At 30.2% G+C, this 22,467-nt stretch overlaps 1 protein-coding gene across 4 annotated transcripts in view; it reads left to right on the top strand.

Moving 5' to 3' along the window:
- LOC143248979 (nicotinamide/nicotinic acid mononucleotide adenylyltransferase 1-like) overlaps positions 1 to 17,397 on the top strand; it is a 52,310-nt gene extending 34,913 nt beyond the window's left edge. For 3 of the 4 annotated variants that reach the window (XM_076498061.1, XM_076498060.1, XM_076498059.1), the window contains exons 8-9: positions 513 to 609; positions 12,310 to 17,397. In XM_076498061.1, coding sequence (XP_076354176.1) covers positions 513 to 609; positions 12,310 to 12,414 — 202 coding nt within the window. In that variant the 3' untranslated portion in view covers positions 12,415 to 17,397. Of the gene's footprint in view, positions 1 to 512; positions 610 to 12,307 lie in introns of all 4 variants that reach the window. The other variant, XM_076498062.1, reaches the window with a different exon arrangement.
- Positions 17,398 to 22,467: the final 5,070 nt, after the last annotated feature.

The following is a 22,467-nucleotide window of genomic DNA, read 5'->3' as shown; positions in this document are numbered from 1 at the left end:
AAACATGTATTGTTGATTCTTGCACTCGAGAATCTTCTACAAATTCAGGGAATAGGAGGAAATTTCACAATATACATTTAACAGTATATGTTACACACATTTCTAAATATATATTTAACTAAAACAAACATCAATATTAAAATAAATATGCATTAGTAAATCTGTTACAAAGTGCATACACTGTATTATATACCATTCAGTGCAAAAGGAAACTGGAGGAATCCCATCAGTATCCATAATGGCTATTTCCACTGATTGATCTATATATAGCTATCAATGGAGCTCTGAAATTTGTGGATTTTAAAAGAAAAATAATAACTTCTTGATACATAGCAAATCATCCCTAGTTGATTAAACTATATTAACATGTTCAAATGTAAAAACCAAGGATAAGTCAGAGGAGAGACAAACAAACAAACTTTTCTCAAATTATTGTAGAATTTAACATAATGTGCTTCCTTACACAGGTATTTAAAATGTTGGTTGTAAATGTTTCTTTGTTTCTGTTGTAGGCGGGCTTTAAGGAGAGGAGAAAGTGTTAGATATCTTTTACAAGATTCTGTAATTCAGTACATTAAGGATCAAAAGCTTTATCAAGATCCAGACAAGTAAGTTGTTTTTTTATCTGATTGTGTAAGAAATTCACCTTGATTTCATCTAAGTATTTGAGCACTAGAAAATGATATAACAAATCATTTTTTTTCAGTTCTGTTTATAATGATAAATTAACTCTAAATATTTTAATTTGTTTTATAAAGGAAAGTGTGAATTTGTAGATATCACTATGAAAAACAAATCACAACCTCGATAGCCTAAACCAGAAATTAATATGGCAGAACTCTTTGGTTTGTTGTCTGTGATTATAAATGTTGAGGATATTGTTTGTGTACCAAGTTTGACCCCTTATAATTTTGAAAACACAGTTTAATTAACAAGACTACTCATGGTTATTTTACATACACAAGAGATGATATTTTAAGTATTGTTTATGTTTTTGCTTTATTAACAAATATAATTATAGATAATGCTGTAAATACCTTTTAATATTTTTGTCCTGTGAACAAACCTAATTGGGATTGTGTTTTACCTTTATAATAGATATTTGAGTAATGAAGTACTTTATGCTACCTATGAATGATATTAGAATTAATAGCTTTTTTAAGCTCTAAAGTAAATAATAATCAACTTCCAAAACTGTTTATTGGTTATGTTCAGGGTTGTTATGGATACACAAAAGCTGATAGTATAGGAACTTTTTATGTTTTTGCTTTATTAACAAACCTACTCCAATTAGTTTTGATGTATCATACACTTTTAAAGATATACTGTGCAAGAACTATAGTATTGAGTATTATTTCTTTGATTCGATTTTGTCTTCAATTATGGTGAGTTTTCTTTTTGAGATCATTTTGGTAAACATGAATGGTGATGGCTGCTTTTTACACTTCCACATTTCACGTGCAAAATCTTTATATTCTCTTAATAACCACCAGATAATTATCAAACTTTTTTAAGAAAAAAACTTCGTATTTTATGTGTTATTTTCACTGTTATTTCTCTGAATCGGTTTGGTCAATTTGATCAACCTCATAACCACCATAGAAAAATTTAGAAAATAGATATAAATTACACTTTCATTCTATATTGAATACAGATTATAACACAACCACAAATATTTTGTCTAAACAGCTGAGATCTCATAACATCATACACATATATATATTTGTTATTTTTATTTTATTAACCTTTCAGCTGTGTCAAAATAATACTACAGAAGTTGCAATGACGAGGCACACATGCATTCAAGTTACTGTATCCAACCAACAGTATAAGACTGACTTTTACAAAGTGACTTTGTCTTACCTTTGTTGTAATTGACCAGTATCTTGTAAAATAATCACATTTTGGTTATATTATATACGTATTTATTACTATTTACAAATAAGTTATTAAAAGTCTTATTTTATTTAAGACATGGGATAGTAAATATTTAAAACAATATCTCTACTACTTATTATTGTAAAGAAGTTTATACTCGCTTACTGTACCCTACATGTAATACATTGTGTGATACTTCTTGTTAACTTTTTCATTTGGAGGATATAAAACAAAATAAATTTTTTAGGTTTTATATACGCATTTTTAAATAACAAAAAAAAATTAAAAATTACTCTTATTATTGGAGAATTCCACTGTAATTTATCAGGCTTGGTAATTAAACTGTATTTGGGTCTAAAAAACATTGTTTTTCGAACATTTTCACTTACCCCTTTCATTCTGAGATTCTATACAAAAGAATTATCTTTCATGACTTTCCACCTTCCAGAGACCGAGAAATAAGCATAGGGAAAATTTTGAGCTTTTAATTAGTTATAAAGCTGTGATATAGTAAAGCAGGTGTATGTAAAGAAGTATTTCCAAAAAATAGAATAGGTTGGTGGAGCCACTGTATTTGGTTCACTAAATATAGTGATCTCTCAGTAATTAGAACACATAAGAGGTTCTTATTTTATATTCTAGCTTGATAATTTAAGTATGTAATTCATAAGGAACTACATACTTTCTATTTGGACATCAAAAATATCTAATTTGAACCAAAGCTGCATTCAACATACTATTAACTAATGTACAGTACTAAAAATTGAATTATAATCCAGTTTGATGCCAAATTTATTGAAAATTCATTAAAAAGCAAATGTATTGACAGAAACTCATAAAATAGTAGTTCAATAAAATTTTGAATGTAAGTCTACAAATGTGATGACATACTCTTTGACCTCTGACCATAGGAACACATATAGCAAAAGTGTTAATAATCCTGCTCCAAAGTAACTTTTACTACAAGTACTGTTTATTGTATTAACAAGTCTATTCAGAGGTGTTTTGGATACACAAAAGCTGATAGTATAAGTACTTTTTATGTTTTTGCTTTATTGACAAATCTGTTCAGCAACTTTTTGGATCCACAGTAGGAAACACTGTAAGTATTGTTTATGGATTTATTTGTTTAACAAACCTGACATTGTACTTCACACTTGTAATGAAGTTTTTACTGGTATGGTATTAACTTGTGTTATCTGTTTTTTGAATTATTCAACTGACTACAATAAGAAATAGTATGGCTAATTGACACTGAAGAACTATTAATGCATAGTAGGTAAAGTGTTGTTTTAATTATTAAAATTATAATAAGTTATTTTCAATTGGTTCATATTAAAATCATTTTAGTGGTTTGAAGAAATAGTAAACTGTTGTTTAGAACAAGTTGTATAGGTTTCTCACTGGAAAGATATGAAAATTGAAATCTAAATGGTTTAACTTAGGCTATGTTATAAAATTAGCTAATTTTGATATTAGTCGTAATACCTGTTTTGTTTTTATTTATTTTAATGCATGGTTTAATTTATATTTAATATACTGTCTACTAACGATTTTGGTTTTATTAAGTAACACACACACTCACACATGTAAATGTCAATAGGGAGTGCTGGGATGGGCTGTATACCCCAAATTTCCCTCTGGCCCACTCAAGTTTATACTCTCTAATGGCTTAAAAATCATATTCTAAAGTGTGAAAACCTGTTTTTTATATAAAAAAAATAAATTCCAATATGAGTCATCCACAGCTCCACTGTTAATTTTAGTGTTTTTTTTTTTATCAGATAAAAGTATATTCATAAGATTGTAGTTCTTGGAAAATAAAATAGAGGGTAAAGTATTTACTATTACAAATTGTTTAAAAAACTGTACTCACATAGTAATAACCCAATTCTTTGATACTGTTAAGTTTATGTCAAGAACATACATGGAGAAAAGATAACCAATTTGTTTTTAGTAGAATCATGCTAGTTATATTATATCAGATGAAATATATTTGTATAAAAAATATCATTTATACACCTGATTAAGCCATATGCATTGAAGTCCAAGATTAAAATATATTTATACTTAATATTTTGCACGTTTAACTGTTTCAAGGAGATAATGCATGCTTGGTGTTAAGGGATTTGGTCATTCTTAAACCATTCATAATGAAGTATGTCCTTATCAGTTTCACATATTTCTGTTTAAAATTGTGATTAAACATTGTTTTAAAAGATTCAGTAACTTGTTTATCTGTGAAGTTCATGTTGTAATATTTAACATTTCTGGTTATGGGGAAATGTACTTGTAATACTTGCTAAAATCATTTCTGAAAAATCTGATCCTGTAAGCATTAACTGTGCATCATTTAGATTTTGGATGAAGTAAATGATTAGAAAAATCCTCCATCCATTTTTATAAGAAATTAAGATCCATACATTATATATATAAAGTAGTTTGACTCACCATTTGGTATTTGGCTTAAAAATTGCAATGTATATAGTAAAGTCATGGACAGTAATGTCATGAACAGTATATAGTAAATGGTTATATCCTCAACACATGGATAGTAGTGCCTTCACATCACCAGTGGATAACTGTATCATTGCCATGTGAATATTAATGTTGAGTCCTCAACAGGTGTCTTGTAGTATCATGACATCACCATGTGAATAGTAGTGTTATAACCTAACATCGTTGATAGTAGTACCATAATATTACCACTGGATAGCAGTCATTACCTCACGATATGGATAGTAATATCATGACCTTGCCATGTGCATAATAGTGTCATAATATCACCATGTGTATAAGATCATCATGACATCACCATGCATATAATAAAATGTTATAAAACATTCAGTTTGTAAGCCCTGTTACTGAGATTGTAGCAATGATAAACAAAACATCAAATCAAATTATTTATTGGAGTAAAACACATCACATTTTTTATCTCGTTTTATATTAAAGTAAAGCACATTACATTTTTAATCCAGTTTTTCTATTGAAACAAAAAACATTTAGATTTATAACCCAGTAAATAAGTCTTATATTGAAGTAAACCATGTTGAAATTCTAATTCTAAATCAGAGTAAATTTGTTCTTTTTAATATTCTTCTCTGATTAACCATATCTTTTTTTTTTTTTTCCCTTGCTTTCTTCATGGAAAACTCTAAAAGTAAGTTCTTGTATCTAACGATTGAACTATTAAGCATGACATTCTGGGAAGTTTTGAGAAATTTCAAGTTATTATCTCATATAAATATTCTTCTCATCATACTCTCACTTGTTGTATTATGTTTATTTCATCCTTGATGTAAACCAGGTACTAGTGTAGTAAGTTAGGTATACTTCCATGTTTTGTATATCTGCCAGAAGATTTAATTTATGGTTGATTCATATTTGTGTACTGTTATATGGAAGATTGTTCGTGATCTATGGTAACGAGCAGGGGTTTAGTGCCTAATTTTTACAACTACTGTTTTCACCACCAGTTGGTTTTCTGCGAGTTAGTCCATGCTATGGACCATTTATCTTCATTGCAGTTTGCATTGTATGAGGCTTTTGTGCAATACACTTATTTTATTGTTTGCAGTGTCCTTTTCACATGCCTTTTGTAGTTCATTAACTGTGTTGTGTTTACTTAAAAGAGCTCATATGAGTGACTCGAACACACAGACATGCATGGAAGATGTCTGTGAATGGTATAATATGAACATTTGTTTGTAATTGCATTTTGTGAAGGAAATGGTGTATATACTGACTTGAACATGAGACTTGAATGCTTCAATGAAGCCTTATCTTATTAGCATCCATTCCATACAAAGATGGTATTTTTTTCAAGGTAGAGTAGTATCACCACAATTACCTGATAGTGTGAAGAGTTCATTTGAACATTTTTGTACACTTTTCAGATGTTTACCTTATTGTTATAGCTATAACTTGTAACCACTACAGATCCTGTAGAAATATTTTATCAATATACTTTTTATACCACTTTTGAAATACTGTATTGTTAGTTGCAGTATGAGAATGTCACCTAGAATTTGTTGCAGGTGCTTTATTCATCCAATGTGATTACATCTGTTATATGCTAGATACAGTGATGTCGAGAAAACCCACTTGTAGAGAAAAATATATATGTAAAAATGGTTTGTTTGGGTTGAGAAAACAACCAACAGAAAGAAGACAACTTAGACAATTTTATTGACATCCAACAGCCAAACTTCCCAGGAAAAATTAAAAATTTATATTTTCCAGAAACACCTAAAAACAACATCTTAAGAATTTTCTCACAAAACCATCAACATAATTTCACAAAACACAAAGCTAAAAAACAATCTTACAAAAAGAGACATTAATTCCATTAAAAACCTAAAACAAGACAAAAACATTAAAATTCTAAAAACAGATAAAGGAAACACTATAGTCATAATGAACATGAATGAATACATCCAAAACTAAACAAAATACTACTAAAAATGAAAAACCCAACACAATTTCACAAACACTTTATTCCTACCTATGCAAAACTGACTCACACACACCACAAATATACGGCATCCCCAAACTTCATAAACCAGATTGTCCATTATGACCAATAATGTCCACATATGAATTGTTTAATTACAATCTTGGTAAATACATAGCATGGGCATTCTCCAAGTATGTAACATCAGCCAGCTCATTCATCAAAGACTCTTTTAATTTCAAGTCTAATCTTAATCAACTTAATTATGAAGCCTTAAAGGCCAGTTTCAATGTTATATCCCTCTTTATAGAAGTTCCAACTGCTGAAGTCTGCAAGATAGCCTTGGAACTCTATATTCGAGACCCTAACCCATCTATAGACATTCCCAGCAACCCTCATAGAATTCACCACGTTGAACACAAATTCATGTTCAACAACCACAACTATATACAAACAAATGGCCAAAGCATGGGCAACCCAGTATCACCAGTTCTTGCAAATATTTTTATGACACAAGTTGAAACACAAGCAATTAACACAGCATTACATCCACAACTATACTGGACAGATATATAGATGACACGGTTGTGGGATTCACATCTACAGAACACACACTTAATTTTTTTTCAATCACATTAATGCTATACATCCCAACATCAACTTCACATCTGAACAAGAAGAAAGCAATCAAATATCATTTCTTAACCTCAAAATTATAAGAACTGATACACAATTGAAAACAGAAATCCACCAAAAAATCACCCATACTGGACTATACATTCCTCGGGATTCAGCACATGAAACAAAACAAAAACTCAACATACTAAGAAACCAAATAAACACAGCCATAAAACTATGCTCACCAGATAAAATTAATGATGAATTAGACAAAATAAAACAATACTTCATCAATATCAATAAGTTTCCTCCACAAACTGTGGAAAACATTATACGCACACACCTAGACACAAAGCAAAATCAACCAACAAAAGTAAATATATCTCATAAGTCAAAAAATCACGAAACCACATACTGCTGCATACCATATATTCCTGACATCAGCAGAAAAATAACCAACATTTGGCAAAAACTAGTAACAAAATATGACATTACAGTTAATACCAAATTTATTCAAAAACCAGGCACAAAACTGAGGTCTATACTATGTAAAAACTACACTGACAAACAACACACCAACATTATTTATAAAATACAATGTGATAACTGCCACAACTTCTATTTTGGAGAAACAAGTAGAAAAATGGAAATCAGATTCAAAGAACATAAGTCACCTTGCCACGTTTTGAACACTGCAAGTCAAATAAACACAACATAACCATAGAAAACACTCAACACTAAATAAAGAAACAAACATAAAAAACACAAATTAAAGAAGCCTTACTTATACGACAACTCAAGCCCAAAATAAACCAATACAAAGGAACACCTTTATACCTGTATTAATAAATATAATTCAACATCTAGGCACGCCATCTACATTCCTACACTCAGTTATGCAACCGATCTTCAAACATGTGGTCAGCTTCTGGTCAGTCACCTATTCCTTTCTTTGTGAACCTGACGATGACCGAAGAAGGTCAAAACGTTGTTCACTCCTCTATATAAAAAATTTTCTCAACCCAAATGAGCCGTTTTTACATGTATATATGCTAGATTGCTCTTGTATAGGTTTGTTTAGCTGTGTGCTTTTAAATGAGATTTTTAAAACTAAATAAATATGCATTAATTTATTCCCATTCTTAGCAAGGTTTGTTCCTGTAGCTGCAATGTATCACAGTGTTTTTGGGTTACATTTCTTGACAAGCTGTTTATCTTTCCTTTTTATTGCCAGTGTGTGATTGGTACAGTTTCCCCCCCTTCCCCTCTAAAATAATTATCTTCCTGTTTTTGCAGTAAAATGCTTCAGGTAACCATTTCTTTGCTGATACAGTATAACACTTCAGTCATCCCTTTTACTTGGAACATAAAAGTTCATGCATTATAATTGCAAAATGGTAAGACTTCATAATGGAAGGTTCTGTAATTAAAACTCCTAGAAGAGGTCAACTTTAGAAACTATTTGTACTTGCAAATCACCTTGCTTCAGTTGAAGTGCAAATTAATAAGGGTCTTTAATCCACGTACTCATAAACCAATAAGTGTGGAAAGTGGCAAGGTGACTGCAACTTGACATGCTGTGAAAAATCTTTTGTGTGTGTGTATATAAGCAGCTTGTATGTAACTCTACTATTATAACCAACAAAAATGAATGGGATCAGTACTGTATAAATTGGTGTAAAATAAAAAAAATGAGTGTGTGTGAATTTGTAACATTTTTAGGTGTTTGAATGTATATGTTTGTGAGAATTCCTGAACAATTGTAAAGTGTGGGCATATAGATTTGAGCTAATTTAACTTTTGGTGGGGAAGGGCAATTATAACATCTTTTCCTATAACATTTATGTGACAGTTGGGACAGTTTGATTGCAGTTTATCATTGATCTTGTTAAAAATGCTGTGTAAATGTTACCTGTAGTATGAAAGGTATACTTCTGTGTTTACAAACTTTGGATTGGTCATCCTAGATGTTGTGTAATCATTACCTGTAAAAGGAGAGGAATGTTATTGATCTTTCTAGGTGCTGTATATATGAGCTCAGACACCACATTAAATATCAGTTCGATATGCTGTGTAGTCTATTGTAGTAATTTGTATTATAAAGCTAACATGTAACACAAAATATCACTTAGACATGCCGTCCAGATTACTGTAGTAACATGTTTTGTTTAGTGGGCTCAGATACAACAGTAAATGTCAGTTGCTGTCCATATTACTGTGCTAACAGATTGAAATCATCATTACTGAGAAGATTTACCAAATGAAACTGCTCATCAAACCTTCCATTCTCAATGTTAATTCAAAACTTTTGTTTTTGGTTTTAGCTATGTGTCATTGAATATGTTATTATGTAAGGAATAAATTAATATAAACAAATGTTCTTACAAGACAGGTGCATAGTTTTGAGTATGATGTGTCAACTTGTGTATGTATTTCTAATTTTTATGAAATTGGAGAACTTACATATTTTATACTTTCTTTCTATTTAGGTTGTTCGTGGCATAACTAGTACATCAAATTTAATTGTACAAAATTAGTTTAGCTTGTCAAATTTGAAAAATGTCAAATAATCTTTCCAGATTTTAAACACAAAACTTTAATTCGTTAAACACGAAGGAGAAGTTAAATACTTCCATTTTGAAAACTGGAAATCAGCTGTATAACTAATCCACATTGACTTACCACTAACAACTAATTAGAAGGTGAGGGTACTCGTCTGTCGTCTCTAACCTTTGTTACTATAAAATTTTATTTGTGTTATTCTGTACGTCATTTTTAAAAAAATTTTATGTGGGTGTATACATGTATTTGAGAGTACATATCTTGTATTCTTTGTTAGCATGTGCCTACACATTTGACTTTTTCTGGTATGAATGTGTGTGTTATGTGTCCACAACTCTAAATATGTATGAGTGTATGCATGTCTGTGTGTGTGTGTATCTGGTGTTGTATTTAGCATGTGTCTGCATGTTTGAATCTGTCTGGTGAATACTTGCCTGTCTGGAATATGTTTCCTGATGAGTTTGGTATAACATACCCAAGTTCCTAACCTTTAAGTACCTGTAACATAACATTTTCTGTTGTGTGTGTGTGTGTATTTCCTGATGACCTTGGTATAACATACCTAAGTTCCTAAACTTTGAGTATTTGTTACATAACATTTTCTGTTGTGTGTGTGTGTGTGTGTATATATTTACAAAATTCCATAGACTTTTAGTAATGATTGCAAGTCTTTTTAACACAAAAATTCAGATTTTTTAATGAAGTATTTTTACTAAGGATTTGTTTGTGAAAACATAGTCTGTTTTGTTACTAGTCCAAGTGCAAAGCAATTTTAATGTCATGAGTAAAAATTTATTCTTTGTTCCCAAAATTACAAATATTTTTGTAAAACCTTCTAAATACATTTCAAGTGTTTGTTTTCAGTAAAACTTTGTATTTTGTTTATTATTTTCTGTATCCTAGCTATATGAGTTTATCAGTTTGACTGACCTTGTAGCCACCTTAAAAAAAATATGGAAATAAATATGTATTATGCTTTGTTTATTCTTGAATGACTACAGGTTATAATACAAAAACATACTAGTTTAGTCTAACTAGATTAAATCTCATAACATTATACATTATTTTTATTATATTGACCTTTCAGTCATGCCTGGCTAACAGTGTATAAGTTACAATGAAAAGATGCATGTGCACTGATGTTACTTTATCCAATAATATAAAACTAACTTTTAGTCTTAGCCAAGACAGGTCACTGTGTAACGTTTTAATGGACTAGTGTTTTGTAAAATACATTCATATGTCAGTTATACATTTACACATACCAGTTCCTGTAGATTGTTACTATATACAAACAAGTTCTTAAAGGTTTTTTTTTCTTAAAACACAGAACAGTAAATGAAGAAGTAAAGCAAACAATTATCTCTTCTTGTTACAGCCTTTGTACTCAGTTGCTCCTTCTCATAGCTTGCTAAAAGCCCTAAGAAATTTTAAATGTGGAGAATGTGAAACAAAATAATTTTTTTAGGTTTTATATATACATTTGAATAACCAAAAAAAAATCATAAATTACTCTATTGATATCATAGAAAACCCTTAGAATTTAACAAGTTTGGTAACTAAGCTGTATTTCAGTCTTAAAAACAATATGAAATTTCGGCAGACTGAAGACACAATCTTCCTCCTTGAAATCTTCTTTCAAAAGAATGTGATGGAGTTCTAACATATGATAATGGCTGAGAAAGCCACAAAGGGGACATTTTGAGCTCTTTATTGATTATTCACATGTCGTATGTAGAAGTATGTGTACCTTAGGTGCCGTTTCAAAAAAAAATGGAAAGAGGTGAGCAGGGCTGCTGTGTTTGATTCAGTATATGAGTACTTTGAGTTCATAATTTGTATGAAACTATAGACTTTGTATTTTGACATCACAAACATCTAATTGAACCAATGCTGCATTAAAACATACTATATAATACACAAAAATCAGTGTTTAAGTGTTTTTTAATATTTACTTTTAAATTATGAACTTGAATAATGTATAATACTAACATTTGAATTATAATCTACAATTTCATACCAAACTTGTTGACATAAGTTCATAATAGTTTAATAAAATTTTGACACGAGCCCACATGTTTGAGTCTGTCTGGGTATATGGTATAGGTGTGTGTTAGCATTGGTGCACATATTTGAATCTGTCTAGGTGTATGCACCTGTGTGTGTGTGTGTGTCTGGTATAGGTGTGTAACATATGACTATGTATTTGAATCTGGGTGCTTATATGCCTATATGTATGTATTTGGTATAAGTGTGTATGTGTATATGGTATAAGTGTGTGTTAGTCCATATGTTTGAGTCCCTCTAATGCTTTCAAATTTACTGTGAAAGAGATGAGTTAAAACCAAAATGATCTTACATAAAGTTTTGAATATTTTATTAAATTTCCAGTTATCTTGTTAGTTGTGTGATGTGGATGTTCCACATTTTCTATGTTTACAAAAATCTAATAGATTTTTCAGAACTTCCTTCCTATTAGAATGTCATGTTTAACAAACTAATTAATATCAGTATTCAGAATAACTCTTGTAAAAAACTTCTTAAACTACATAGAATTACAGTAATGGTGAATACTAACTTTTCACAGTTTGTTTTTAAAGTTTTGAATACCTTGGCTACTTGGTTTATGGAACATTAATAGTTTGGTTTTTTTCCCCCAAACCAAGTTATAAAATTGTTTTACTAAACAATCACCTGGAGTCCTTTCAATTTCAATACAAAATGTAGCAGTTTTTACATTAAGAAATAGAGAGCTTTTAATGGTTTTTTTTTGTTTTGTTATTTTCATTTTAGGGGATGATCCTACCCATGCTGTAGCCGAGATCTTATGTATGATGGGCCGAGTTCTTGGCTGCGTCTACAAAAATAGTAGAAACTTGCAGTTAACAGGAAATGTGTAAAAGTGTCAAAGGTATGAAACCAGTTAGAATCAACATGGCCTCAGCATTGTGTTTCTGAATGATTGGAAGCACCAGTAGATGTTTATTATTTAAGGTTTCATGTGGGTTTTTTGAATGAAACCTATTAATTAATGAATTAATGCTTTTCAAAAATACATTTAAATCTTTACAAAAAAAATTGCATTATGAGCTTTTCATTTAAAGATTGTGCTGTCAATCATAACATTTAAGTTACTCTTTCAGTGTATAGAAATGATATAATTATTTATTTGTATATAAATGTTTTAAATTTCCTTTGCTAAAACTAGTTACATATAGTTGTTTTCAGTTGTTTGTGACTAAGTTGTAATTGTATTTTTATATTAAATCTTCATAAAAGTGCTTTAAGTGAAACTTTGAGAATGAGAAGCTGATTGCCATTTCTAAGTTACATAAGTATTTAGTACTGTTGTTTGTTGTGAGAGTAAAAATATGCTTATAAAAACTTTTTTCAGTAAGTAACTTATGTTTTGTTAAAGTACTTTCTTTAGATGTCATAGAGATATTCAAAGAACAATGTATAAAGTTTTGACTTAGAATGATGATTCTACTGCATGTGTGATACTGTTCTTTTTGTGAAAACTTTCATTTTTTATATAAGTTGTTTGATTAATTGATTTTTTTTAACTAATGTAGCATTTTTCTCTAAAACTTTTTATTTACCTACAGTGTTTGTATCAGAGATTCACCTTTTAGTTTAGAAGGTTTATTGAGTTGTGTTTGTCTTTTATAGTAGAGGAAATAGTAGTGCTGATGTGAAAAACATTATCTGTAATGATTACAACAAAAAGGATCATCTTTAATAACAATAAACTTAGTTGTGTTGCTGATTAATTTTAGATTTTGTATTTTATTGTCCTATTTTCTAATTTATTTATTACTGAAGCTGTTATAATCCACAGTCTATATTTCAGGATATTTCCTACTATTAACAACAAATAAAATTATTTCAAATGATTACCTGGTGCTTAGAAGATTATTAACAGAGGAATTTGTGTGAGTTATAAAATTTTGCAGTTTTGAAAATATTGACTGATGGGAGGTAATGTACCATTGCAAGACAAATGAATCATTTGTTATACATGAGTTTCTAAGTGTGCAAACTAACTTGAAGTAAATTTTCAATAAAGCTTATGAACGAATAAGAATGAAATTGGGGCTGTTGAACTTCAAAAATGTCAAGTTATGTGAGTGGCTCAAGATAGTTGTGACCACTAAAATGTTGCAGGTATATGTTTTGTGAAATAATAATTTAAATAGAACATAACTTTGTACCTATGCTACTAAATAGATGAACAGTTCTTAACCAAAGACCATGTCAAAATTCAGTGATTGGAAGGTTGTTATAATTAACAATACGTTAATTAAAAAAACATATATTTTTAAGGCATAATGTTTATAACAAACCTATTTTGGAATAATAATAATAATTGCATATTGAGTATGAAGATACAGCTATATTTTGTTTATGTACCAGCAGCTAAAGGAAAAGAATGGGACATTTTTATTCAAATACACAAAGAAATCATATTTTAGAATTTGTTTGATTAAATTTTTTTTTTTGAAAAATGCTCATGGTTTCAAACTATCTGAGGTTTTTTTTGAGTGATGAACCACATCATGTATAGAAATACAGATACTCCACAATCAGTACTTTTGTGTATGATCGTATTGTCAGCTGTTGAATGTTGTTCCTAACTGTCTGAAGTGTATTAAGATCTTTTAAATAAGATTAACCATTATTGTGTACAATTATATCATTTTGTTTCCTTTCTTGATGTTTGCCAAAAATAGTAAGTGCACCATCAACTATTTAAATATGTAGTACCTTCATTGTATTGCAGTTTTGATCTTAAACAAAAAATGAAGTAATATGAAAACAGTTTTTAGAAAATAAAAATATTAGTAAATATAAAATGATAAATTTAGAATTAAAATGTTAACAACATGAGAAATTTTTTAGGGTATTTTGTAACAGCTTGAAATTATCTGAAATTAACTTCAGAAATTGATTCTTGTTGTAGACAATAGATGATGTTATTTCAATACAGTTACTAAATGGACACTCATTTAAAAAATGAAATATTTTTGTATTTCTCCTATAGGATTGTATTTAAGTCATCTTAATGAGAGCAGCTTCTGAAATCTTTGTAAAAGATAATGTAGAGTAGAACCAACATTCATTTAAATGCAAGAAACTATTTTATTATTACTATCATTACTATCCTGTTGTTTGTTATGTGACAGTTCTCTAAACATATTTTTAATGGTGATCAGCAAAAATACAGGAGTGTCATTTCATTTACCTTTTTTGTTCTTCTAGTTTCATGACATTGAAATTAGAATATAATTTCATAGAAATATTAATTACCAAAATAATTATTTTAATTTATAAAAGTTAATCTGCATTATTAAATATATATGTGTTATTACTTGGTTTGGGAAACTTTTTTATATTTAATAATGCAGATTAACTTTTATAAATTTTATTTCTTTTGGTCACTATATTTAGGACTCAATGTAAAAATGACCCATTTTCACATCAAATGCTCTAAATAACAAATACAAGAAAGAAAATGCTCTTTGTCATTATTTTAATTCACTATCTACTGATTCTAGTTGGCTTTTTGTCATATAAATATTGCTTTTATTACCTTATCTTGTAGTTAAAATTAAAAAAGTTTGATCAATACACATAATTAGTCTAAAAACTGAATATGGAAAAACACAAGACTCACATGTACAAGGGATGAATATCTCTTAAAAGAAAGTAATAGAATTGGTAACAACGTGTAATTTCTTCGACTTTGTGAAGACACACGATTCAAAAAAGAAACTGATAAATTTAGATTGAGTACATGTGGTATTTCCTTACATAATTGCTCCCCAGTAACACCGAACTAAGACTGCAGACTTACAATGCTAGAATCTGGGTTTCAATACCCATGGTTGACATAATACTGATAGCGTATTGTGTAGCTTTGTGCTTAATTACAAACAACCTTATGTAATTCCTAAACTTTAAATGAATGAAAAGTGAAGCACAATATACATTTTATTTTTACATTGTATTATACTTGTACATTATTTGATTAAGTTTTGAGAAATTGTTGCAATATAACAATTTGCTGAGCATGCGCTGAATTTTCATGGCTGCATTATTAGACTATATATAACAGGAAAGTATTGTTGTATTATTTTTTAACAATGTGAATGATGTGCTTTAAAAGTTGGAGTTGTCAAAACCACTCGTTTACTATGATAATAATTAGTAAATATTCATTATATGTCATTTAAACATGGATGTCTCAATGTAAAAAGAAATTTATAGGCTGAAGTACCATATTAACATATGTGATTTTATATCTACAAGTTTTCCAGTTCCACAGACTCTTCAATTAGTGATGTACTTTCCACTCTTGTAAGATCTGGAAATATCATGAGTTGATTAGACTATGTTTTGCAATAAACATTAGCTTAGAACGATAATAGCTTCATATGCCTTAATGTTTACCTACAGTTTTTTCCCCATTCCTTCTTAAGCTGATTTTAATATTTTTAGATTTTCATTTCACTAGGTTAATGTAGCTCTCACTACCAATTCAAAGCAGTTTATTCTTGTGCTAATTTTTTCTTTTTCAAACAATACATTTCTTGCTTTTTTTTTTCCAGGTTAGTTATCAGTTTGATTACATTACCATTATTAGTCTAACCTTTCAAAGGTTTAGCTAAACATAGAGTTTCTCATTTAATAATATCCACAGTTCATGACATTTAGATTTTTTAAAATATTGAATGCTGACTGAATGATATAAATTTAATTGTTTAACACATACTTTAATTTAATCCTTTGGTTTGTCCAATTTTTCACCAGTTGAATCTTTCAGCCTTCAATATGTTTTTGTTTTTTAAATAATAACTGCATTTTTTTACAACCACTCTGTCATTGTAATACTTTTACCAAATAATTAATTAATCATTAAGACAAGTAAAACATTTACTTAGGTAATATAATGCTCATATTTAAGTATTTATTTTAGTTTTTAAGGTAATATATTAGGAATGTGAAAGTGCCAGTCTAACAACTTGTTTCAAACTATCATATCCTTTCTTTCAGAGCTGTAGCTAGTTATAAATATGGTAGATAACTCTGAATAAGCAAACTATTCATTGTTAAATGTAAGTCATAAAGGTTTTTATTTAAAGGTGTGGTATTCATTAATGTCACTAGTATAATTTTTTAAGTTTAACTTTTTATGAAGATTCTAAAACAAATAATTTTTTACCGTACATATTGTCAGTTAGATATGAAAAACCTTTAGTTAATTTTCTTATATTAAACATTTAAATTTTGTAATAGATAAATATTCCAATTACAAATGTTTTTCCTTTCAATCTTGATGTGATGGATTAGCACAAATTAGCAATATTTGTATTCCTCAATCTTAAAGTATAATAACTTTCTATTAGCAAACTAATTGATGTACTTCTAGTCTTAGATAGAATTAAGAGATATTGGATGCTTGTTTTCTATTTGAAACTCTCAGTGTGTATTTTAATAATTGCATTGTCTGAATACTAGTTACAGTTAAAATTCTTTTAAGTTTTAACTAAAATTTTGGAAACTTTTCAAGTAACTATTGTGATCCATTGTATGAATACCAATCTCATGTGTGTGTGAAACTTTCAGAATTTGTTGATCAATGAATTGCTTCCTCACTTTGACTCTTGTGTATAGTAACTGTGCTGTGTGAGATGAATTTTCTTAAATAGTATGTTAATTTTTTGTGTTTCATATTTTACAGTATGGATAGTCTAACTATTTTTTTTCAATTTTATTTACAAACTGTTATTAATAATTTGATGATGTATTATTTACTTTTACTGGAGTAAATCTAATATTGTGGGGCATATTTGTTGTTAATAAAAAGAAATTACACAATAGTTTCAATTTCTTTGAATGATTCAGCTTTAACAGTTATTTAACAACACAGGTGATAGTTTTAATAGTAACTAAACAAATAATAATTTTAATGTTTGTAAAACTCAAATACAGTAACTTTAATCCATCACACTTAACAGAATTAGTAAGTATATATATTTTTTATGTTGAATATTATTAGGAAAGTGGACTACTGTGTGTAGTAATAATATTACATAATCAATCATTAAATTAGTTTTGTAGTTTTTCCAAATGATACTAGATTCCATACTACGTTTGCAGAGCAATGAGCTGACATTCAAATTTTATTTATATTTGAATTTTTAGACTTTTTTTTATTTTAAATATTAGTGGGTAAGTTCAGAGCTGTTCTATTTGAGAGACTGTGAAGATGAAACATTCAGCTATCTTGAAAAATATTTGCAAAATGGTGCAATCTACTGGTATTTCATGCAGTTGATACCAGTATAACTCTGTAATGAAATACATTTATTATGTCAAAATCAGTTTAAAATGTTTACTGAGAAAAATATGTTTTTGTATTATGAGATTTCCCAGCACTGTTCACAATTAAACGTATGGAGCTTATGTTGAATAAATTCCCATATCAGTTGGATATGAATGTTGAAGTCTGTCACCACCTTCAAGAGTCTTAGCAGCTCTGTAAATTAAGTTGGAAAGTGTTACCTCAGACACCAGGCTTCTTGAGAGAACAGTTATGTCATTGTTTCCTTCCTCCTCTTGTACAGTTTTATATAAATGTTTGGGTGTTGCTCAGTGGTTAGTGTGAAAAGTTGAATATCCATGATGTTCTTGCTTCCTGTTCTTGTAAAAATGTACTTCACATTTTAGAGACGTGAGTACATTGTAAGGGGTACGGTCAGGTCTCATTATGCTTTTGAATATTACAAGTTAAAAATTATGAGTGGCTAGCAAAGCTATCCCTTATGTAGCTTACTCCAGATGCCCAAAGCAAGGAACAAACCATAAACCAGTTTGTTATAGTCTGACTTCTAAGCAGATTCTGTTGAAGCTGCCTCAGAATACGTGATAGGTGTGTGTTTGATTGGGATTGCAGTGTTTCTGGTTTCTTTGGTTCTCTCACGAAAACGGCATATGATTTCAAGGTGCGTTTTCAAATTTGTTGTTTATTATATCTTCGTAGTAATACACTTCTTGACAATGAGTTTGTAGGTTACAAAATTATTTTTTGTTACTATAAGCTTATGTTTTGTGGATGAAAGCATTAGACCTGGTTGGCTCGATGTGTTGTTTAGAGCTCGTTGCTGTTACAAGTTTTCTGCTGCGCGCAAATTTACCTGATTCCCTGAAGAATATTATAAACCATGTTCTTTGAAATGACGCATTTTTAGACTTTGAATCATTTAATATCTTTGTATGTGTCTTACCTTTTGGTTTGTTTGTTTGTTTTGGAATTTCGCACAAAGCTACTCAAGGGCTATCTGTGCTAGCCGTCCCTAATTTAGCAGTGTAAGACTAGAGGGAAGGCAGCTAGTCATCACCACCCACCGCCAACTCTTGGGCTACTCTTTTACCAACGAATAGGGGGATTGACCGTCACATTATAGTGCCCCCCACGGCTGAAAGGGCGAACATGTTTGGCGCGACCAGGATGCGAACCTGCGACCCTCAGATTACGAGTCGCACGCCTTAACACGCTTGGCCATGTTGGGCCTACCTTTTGGAAAGAGCAGTCACATCACCATCAAGAAACCAACCAAAACTTTAAAGTATTTTACTATTCTGGTCAGTGCATTTTGCTTTTATATGTAAGGGTTGATTATCCAGTGATCTAGTTATAGATATGTTATAATAACTTTCGGGGAACTCTGGTGTTAAGTCAAGGAAATTAGGTGATTTGTTCTTGTGCAATAAAGTTATCTTTTACTATTAAAAGAAAAAATTCTATCAAAAGCTCAACTTTGTCAGATAATTATGTTTTCTTACTGTTGTGCATTATACTTTATTTCGGAATCTCTGATTTATTATATTGCGTACGTTACGTATTACTATTTCAAATAACCGGAAATTTGAATTTTATATAGTGATATGTATCAAATTTATGGTATTTGCCAATAAGATTGATACACAGATATATTTTGATATACAAACAAGAACAGTACAGTTTATAATAACGGTTATTACTAATAGTTATTTCAAATAATTTATATACAACAGTTTTACCAACTTACAATATTAAGTCTTGTATCCAGTCTAGAAGTGAATATTTTATCGACGATCCAAGTTCACGATGAGCAAATTAATTCTGATTAATATTGTCACACGCCTCTTAAGGTAGTTAAGATTGATGGGCCTTTTTCGCGGAAGGACATATTTAATATTCTCGTAGAAATACTAACGTCCCTAGTGAATTCATTGAAGTTGAACGGTTTTTAATGTTAGAAATCTGTAACGTTCCTGGTCAAATTCTGTAGTTTTACAATTAAGAGGCGTTAATTACAATTATAGCTTCCGAGGCCTATAGCACGCTGACTGTAGCTGACCAATGATAATCTTCCACTGGCTCTGGAATAACTTTAAAAAATCTTTTGCAAATTTCGAGAACAGGCGGCACTTGCGCACGACAGTCAAAAATATACGTCACGCGTAAAAAACAAAGCTATTGAAACAAAGCGCAGATATTAAAATAAACATATAACAGTAAATCCGTTACATTACAAATTTGTAAAAATCGACAAAAACGCAATTTTCTAAAATACTCTGTTTGGTATTAAAATTAAACCGACAGCATAGGAAGTAGAAGTACAAAAATTAACAACAAAATTATTTAAATCACTACCAGTTTTGTTTTTTTTCACATGCTAGCTAACTAGCTTATGCATTACTTAGAAAACAAACTGGTTGCTGGGACTGAATGACAATATAATCTTATCTATAGACAGAACAAGTAGAAAACAATGAATAATACCACATTTTTAGGATACAAGTGCAATAACATCAGTGGACATTACAATAAATATATACAAATGAGAAAATCTCAAGCTCTCATAAATTTGTATAAATATCTTTGTGATCCGTTGAAATGGGCTTCCTCCCAGCCCAATGAGTAGACATACTTTTATAAGCCTTTACTGATTTCGCTTATAGTATATAAAATCATTTTCTAAATTTTTGAATTTCGCGCAAAGCTACACTAGGGCTATCTGCGCTAGTCATCCATAATTTAGCAGTGTAAGACAGTCATCATCATCCACCACCAACTCTTCGGTTACTGTTTTACCAACAAGTAGTGGGAGTGACTGTCACATTCTAATGCCCCCACAGCTGAAAAGGCGAGCATGTTTGTTGTGACGGGGATTCACACCCTCGAGCCTAGGATTACGAGTCGAGCACCTTAACCACCTGGCCATGTCGGGCCCAGTTGTAGTAGAATTAAAAAGTGTAAAATGTCATTTGTTGGTTGACACAGGGACTTGATCTTTTTTGCTAACCGCCCTTCGCTAGAATAGCGGCAAGTCTAAGGATATACAACGCTAAAATCAGGGGTTTGATTCCCCTCGATGGGCTCAGCAGATAGCCTGATGTGGCTTTCCTATAAGAAAACACACACACACTTCCCTGCTAAATGTAAAATGTTTGTATACAAATCCGACATTATTGACTATTGTTTGGAAGGAAGTTTTAATGAGTATTTTAATTTCCATAACAGGACATCCTGTTAAGATGCTAGATAAATATAGTGTTCGAATGAGAACAAGAGAGTTAAAGATATTATAGGACAGAATTTCTTAAGGACTTATGACAATGAAATATCCCTTATTTCTGGTAAGGTTCGCATGGAAACGGAAATTTTAAGTTTAGACGCACTTGAACCTTCGAGATTATGTGCTGATACCTTTCCGCTGTCTAAATCTAACAGTCAGAGCCTAGTGCTGTTACTAGCAACTCTAACGATCAACCCTCAAAATGCAAAAGCACTAATTTTCTAAAGCGTTACGATACACGACAAGGTTGGGAGGTAAGAAGAGGTGTTCAAATACAAATCCATTGAATAAGAATGCATATAAGAAGTTGTAAGTCCAGCAGAAGTAATAGTTGTGATAGTAATAACAAGGTAAAGAGTAGAATAAGTGATAACAGAGTAAAGTAAAGTAAGATAGAAAACAGCACTTTAAAACAAGGAAATAATAGTTCAAGCCCCTCAGATGACTCGACAGAGAAATCAACTCAGTGTTGAAGCTAATGTTCAGTGAGGAAATTTAATAAAACCCATTGAGTTAGAAGAAGCAGAAATTTATTTCGCTACTTCTGTTAGTAAAGCATCCGAGAGAGAGAATGTCTATAAAAATGTTGAATGTAAATGAAGAAAAAGTAATATTTCCTAAGCATATAATAGTAGGCAAGGCCACTAATAGAAAAACATTAGCTGCGGTAGGACAGCATAATGTCAGGAAAATTATGAAACAGGCACAGCAAAGAATGATAGATTGGGATTCTGTCTTAGGAAATGTAATAAAAGAGCATATCAAACAAGGTTTGATAACGTTGTTAAAAGAATATAGAGATATATTTGTTGGAAAGGTGACCAAAATGGTCGTACAAATAAAGTTAAACACAGAGTTGTGTTAAATGACAATGAACTTTAGCACAGAGACCTTTTAGTGTGTCAGAGAAGCACAAGGTTGAATTAAAGTAGTGTGTAAAAAAGATGTTTTAACAAGGAGTAATAGAAGACAGTAGTAGTCTTTATGCATCACCAGTTGTAATAGTTCCTAAGAAGGACGGAAAATTAAGGTTCTGTGTGAATTTTAGGAAAGTTAATAGAGTAACAGTGAAAGACATCCATTGTCTAACACTCGAGAGACGTTAAATAGGTAAGTACATTTCATCTATACAAAGTGGATACTGGCAGGTAAAAATAAAAGAAGAGGATAAAGATAAAACTACTCTTGTTTTACCTTCAGATAAATATCAGTTTAATAGAATGCCCTTTGGTTTATGTAATGCTCCTTCAACATTCCAGAGATTAATGGATGTTGCATTATCAGGGTTACAAGATTCAGAATGTTTCTGTTACGTAGATGATGTTA

This window comes from Tachypleus tridentatus, chromosome 4 (genome assembly GCF_004210375.1).
Source record: "Tachypleus tridentatus isolate NWPU-2018 chromosome 4, ASM421037v1, whole genome shotgun sequence".
NCBI lineage: Eukaryota > Metazoa > Arthropoda > Merostomata > Xiphosura > Limulidae > Tachypleus > Tachypleus tridentatus.
The sequence above is the reverse complement of the archived record's forward strand: the minus strand, read 5'-3'. Positions and strand labels throughout refer to the sequence as shown.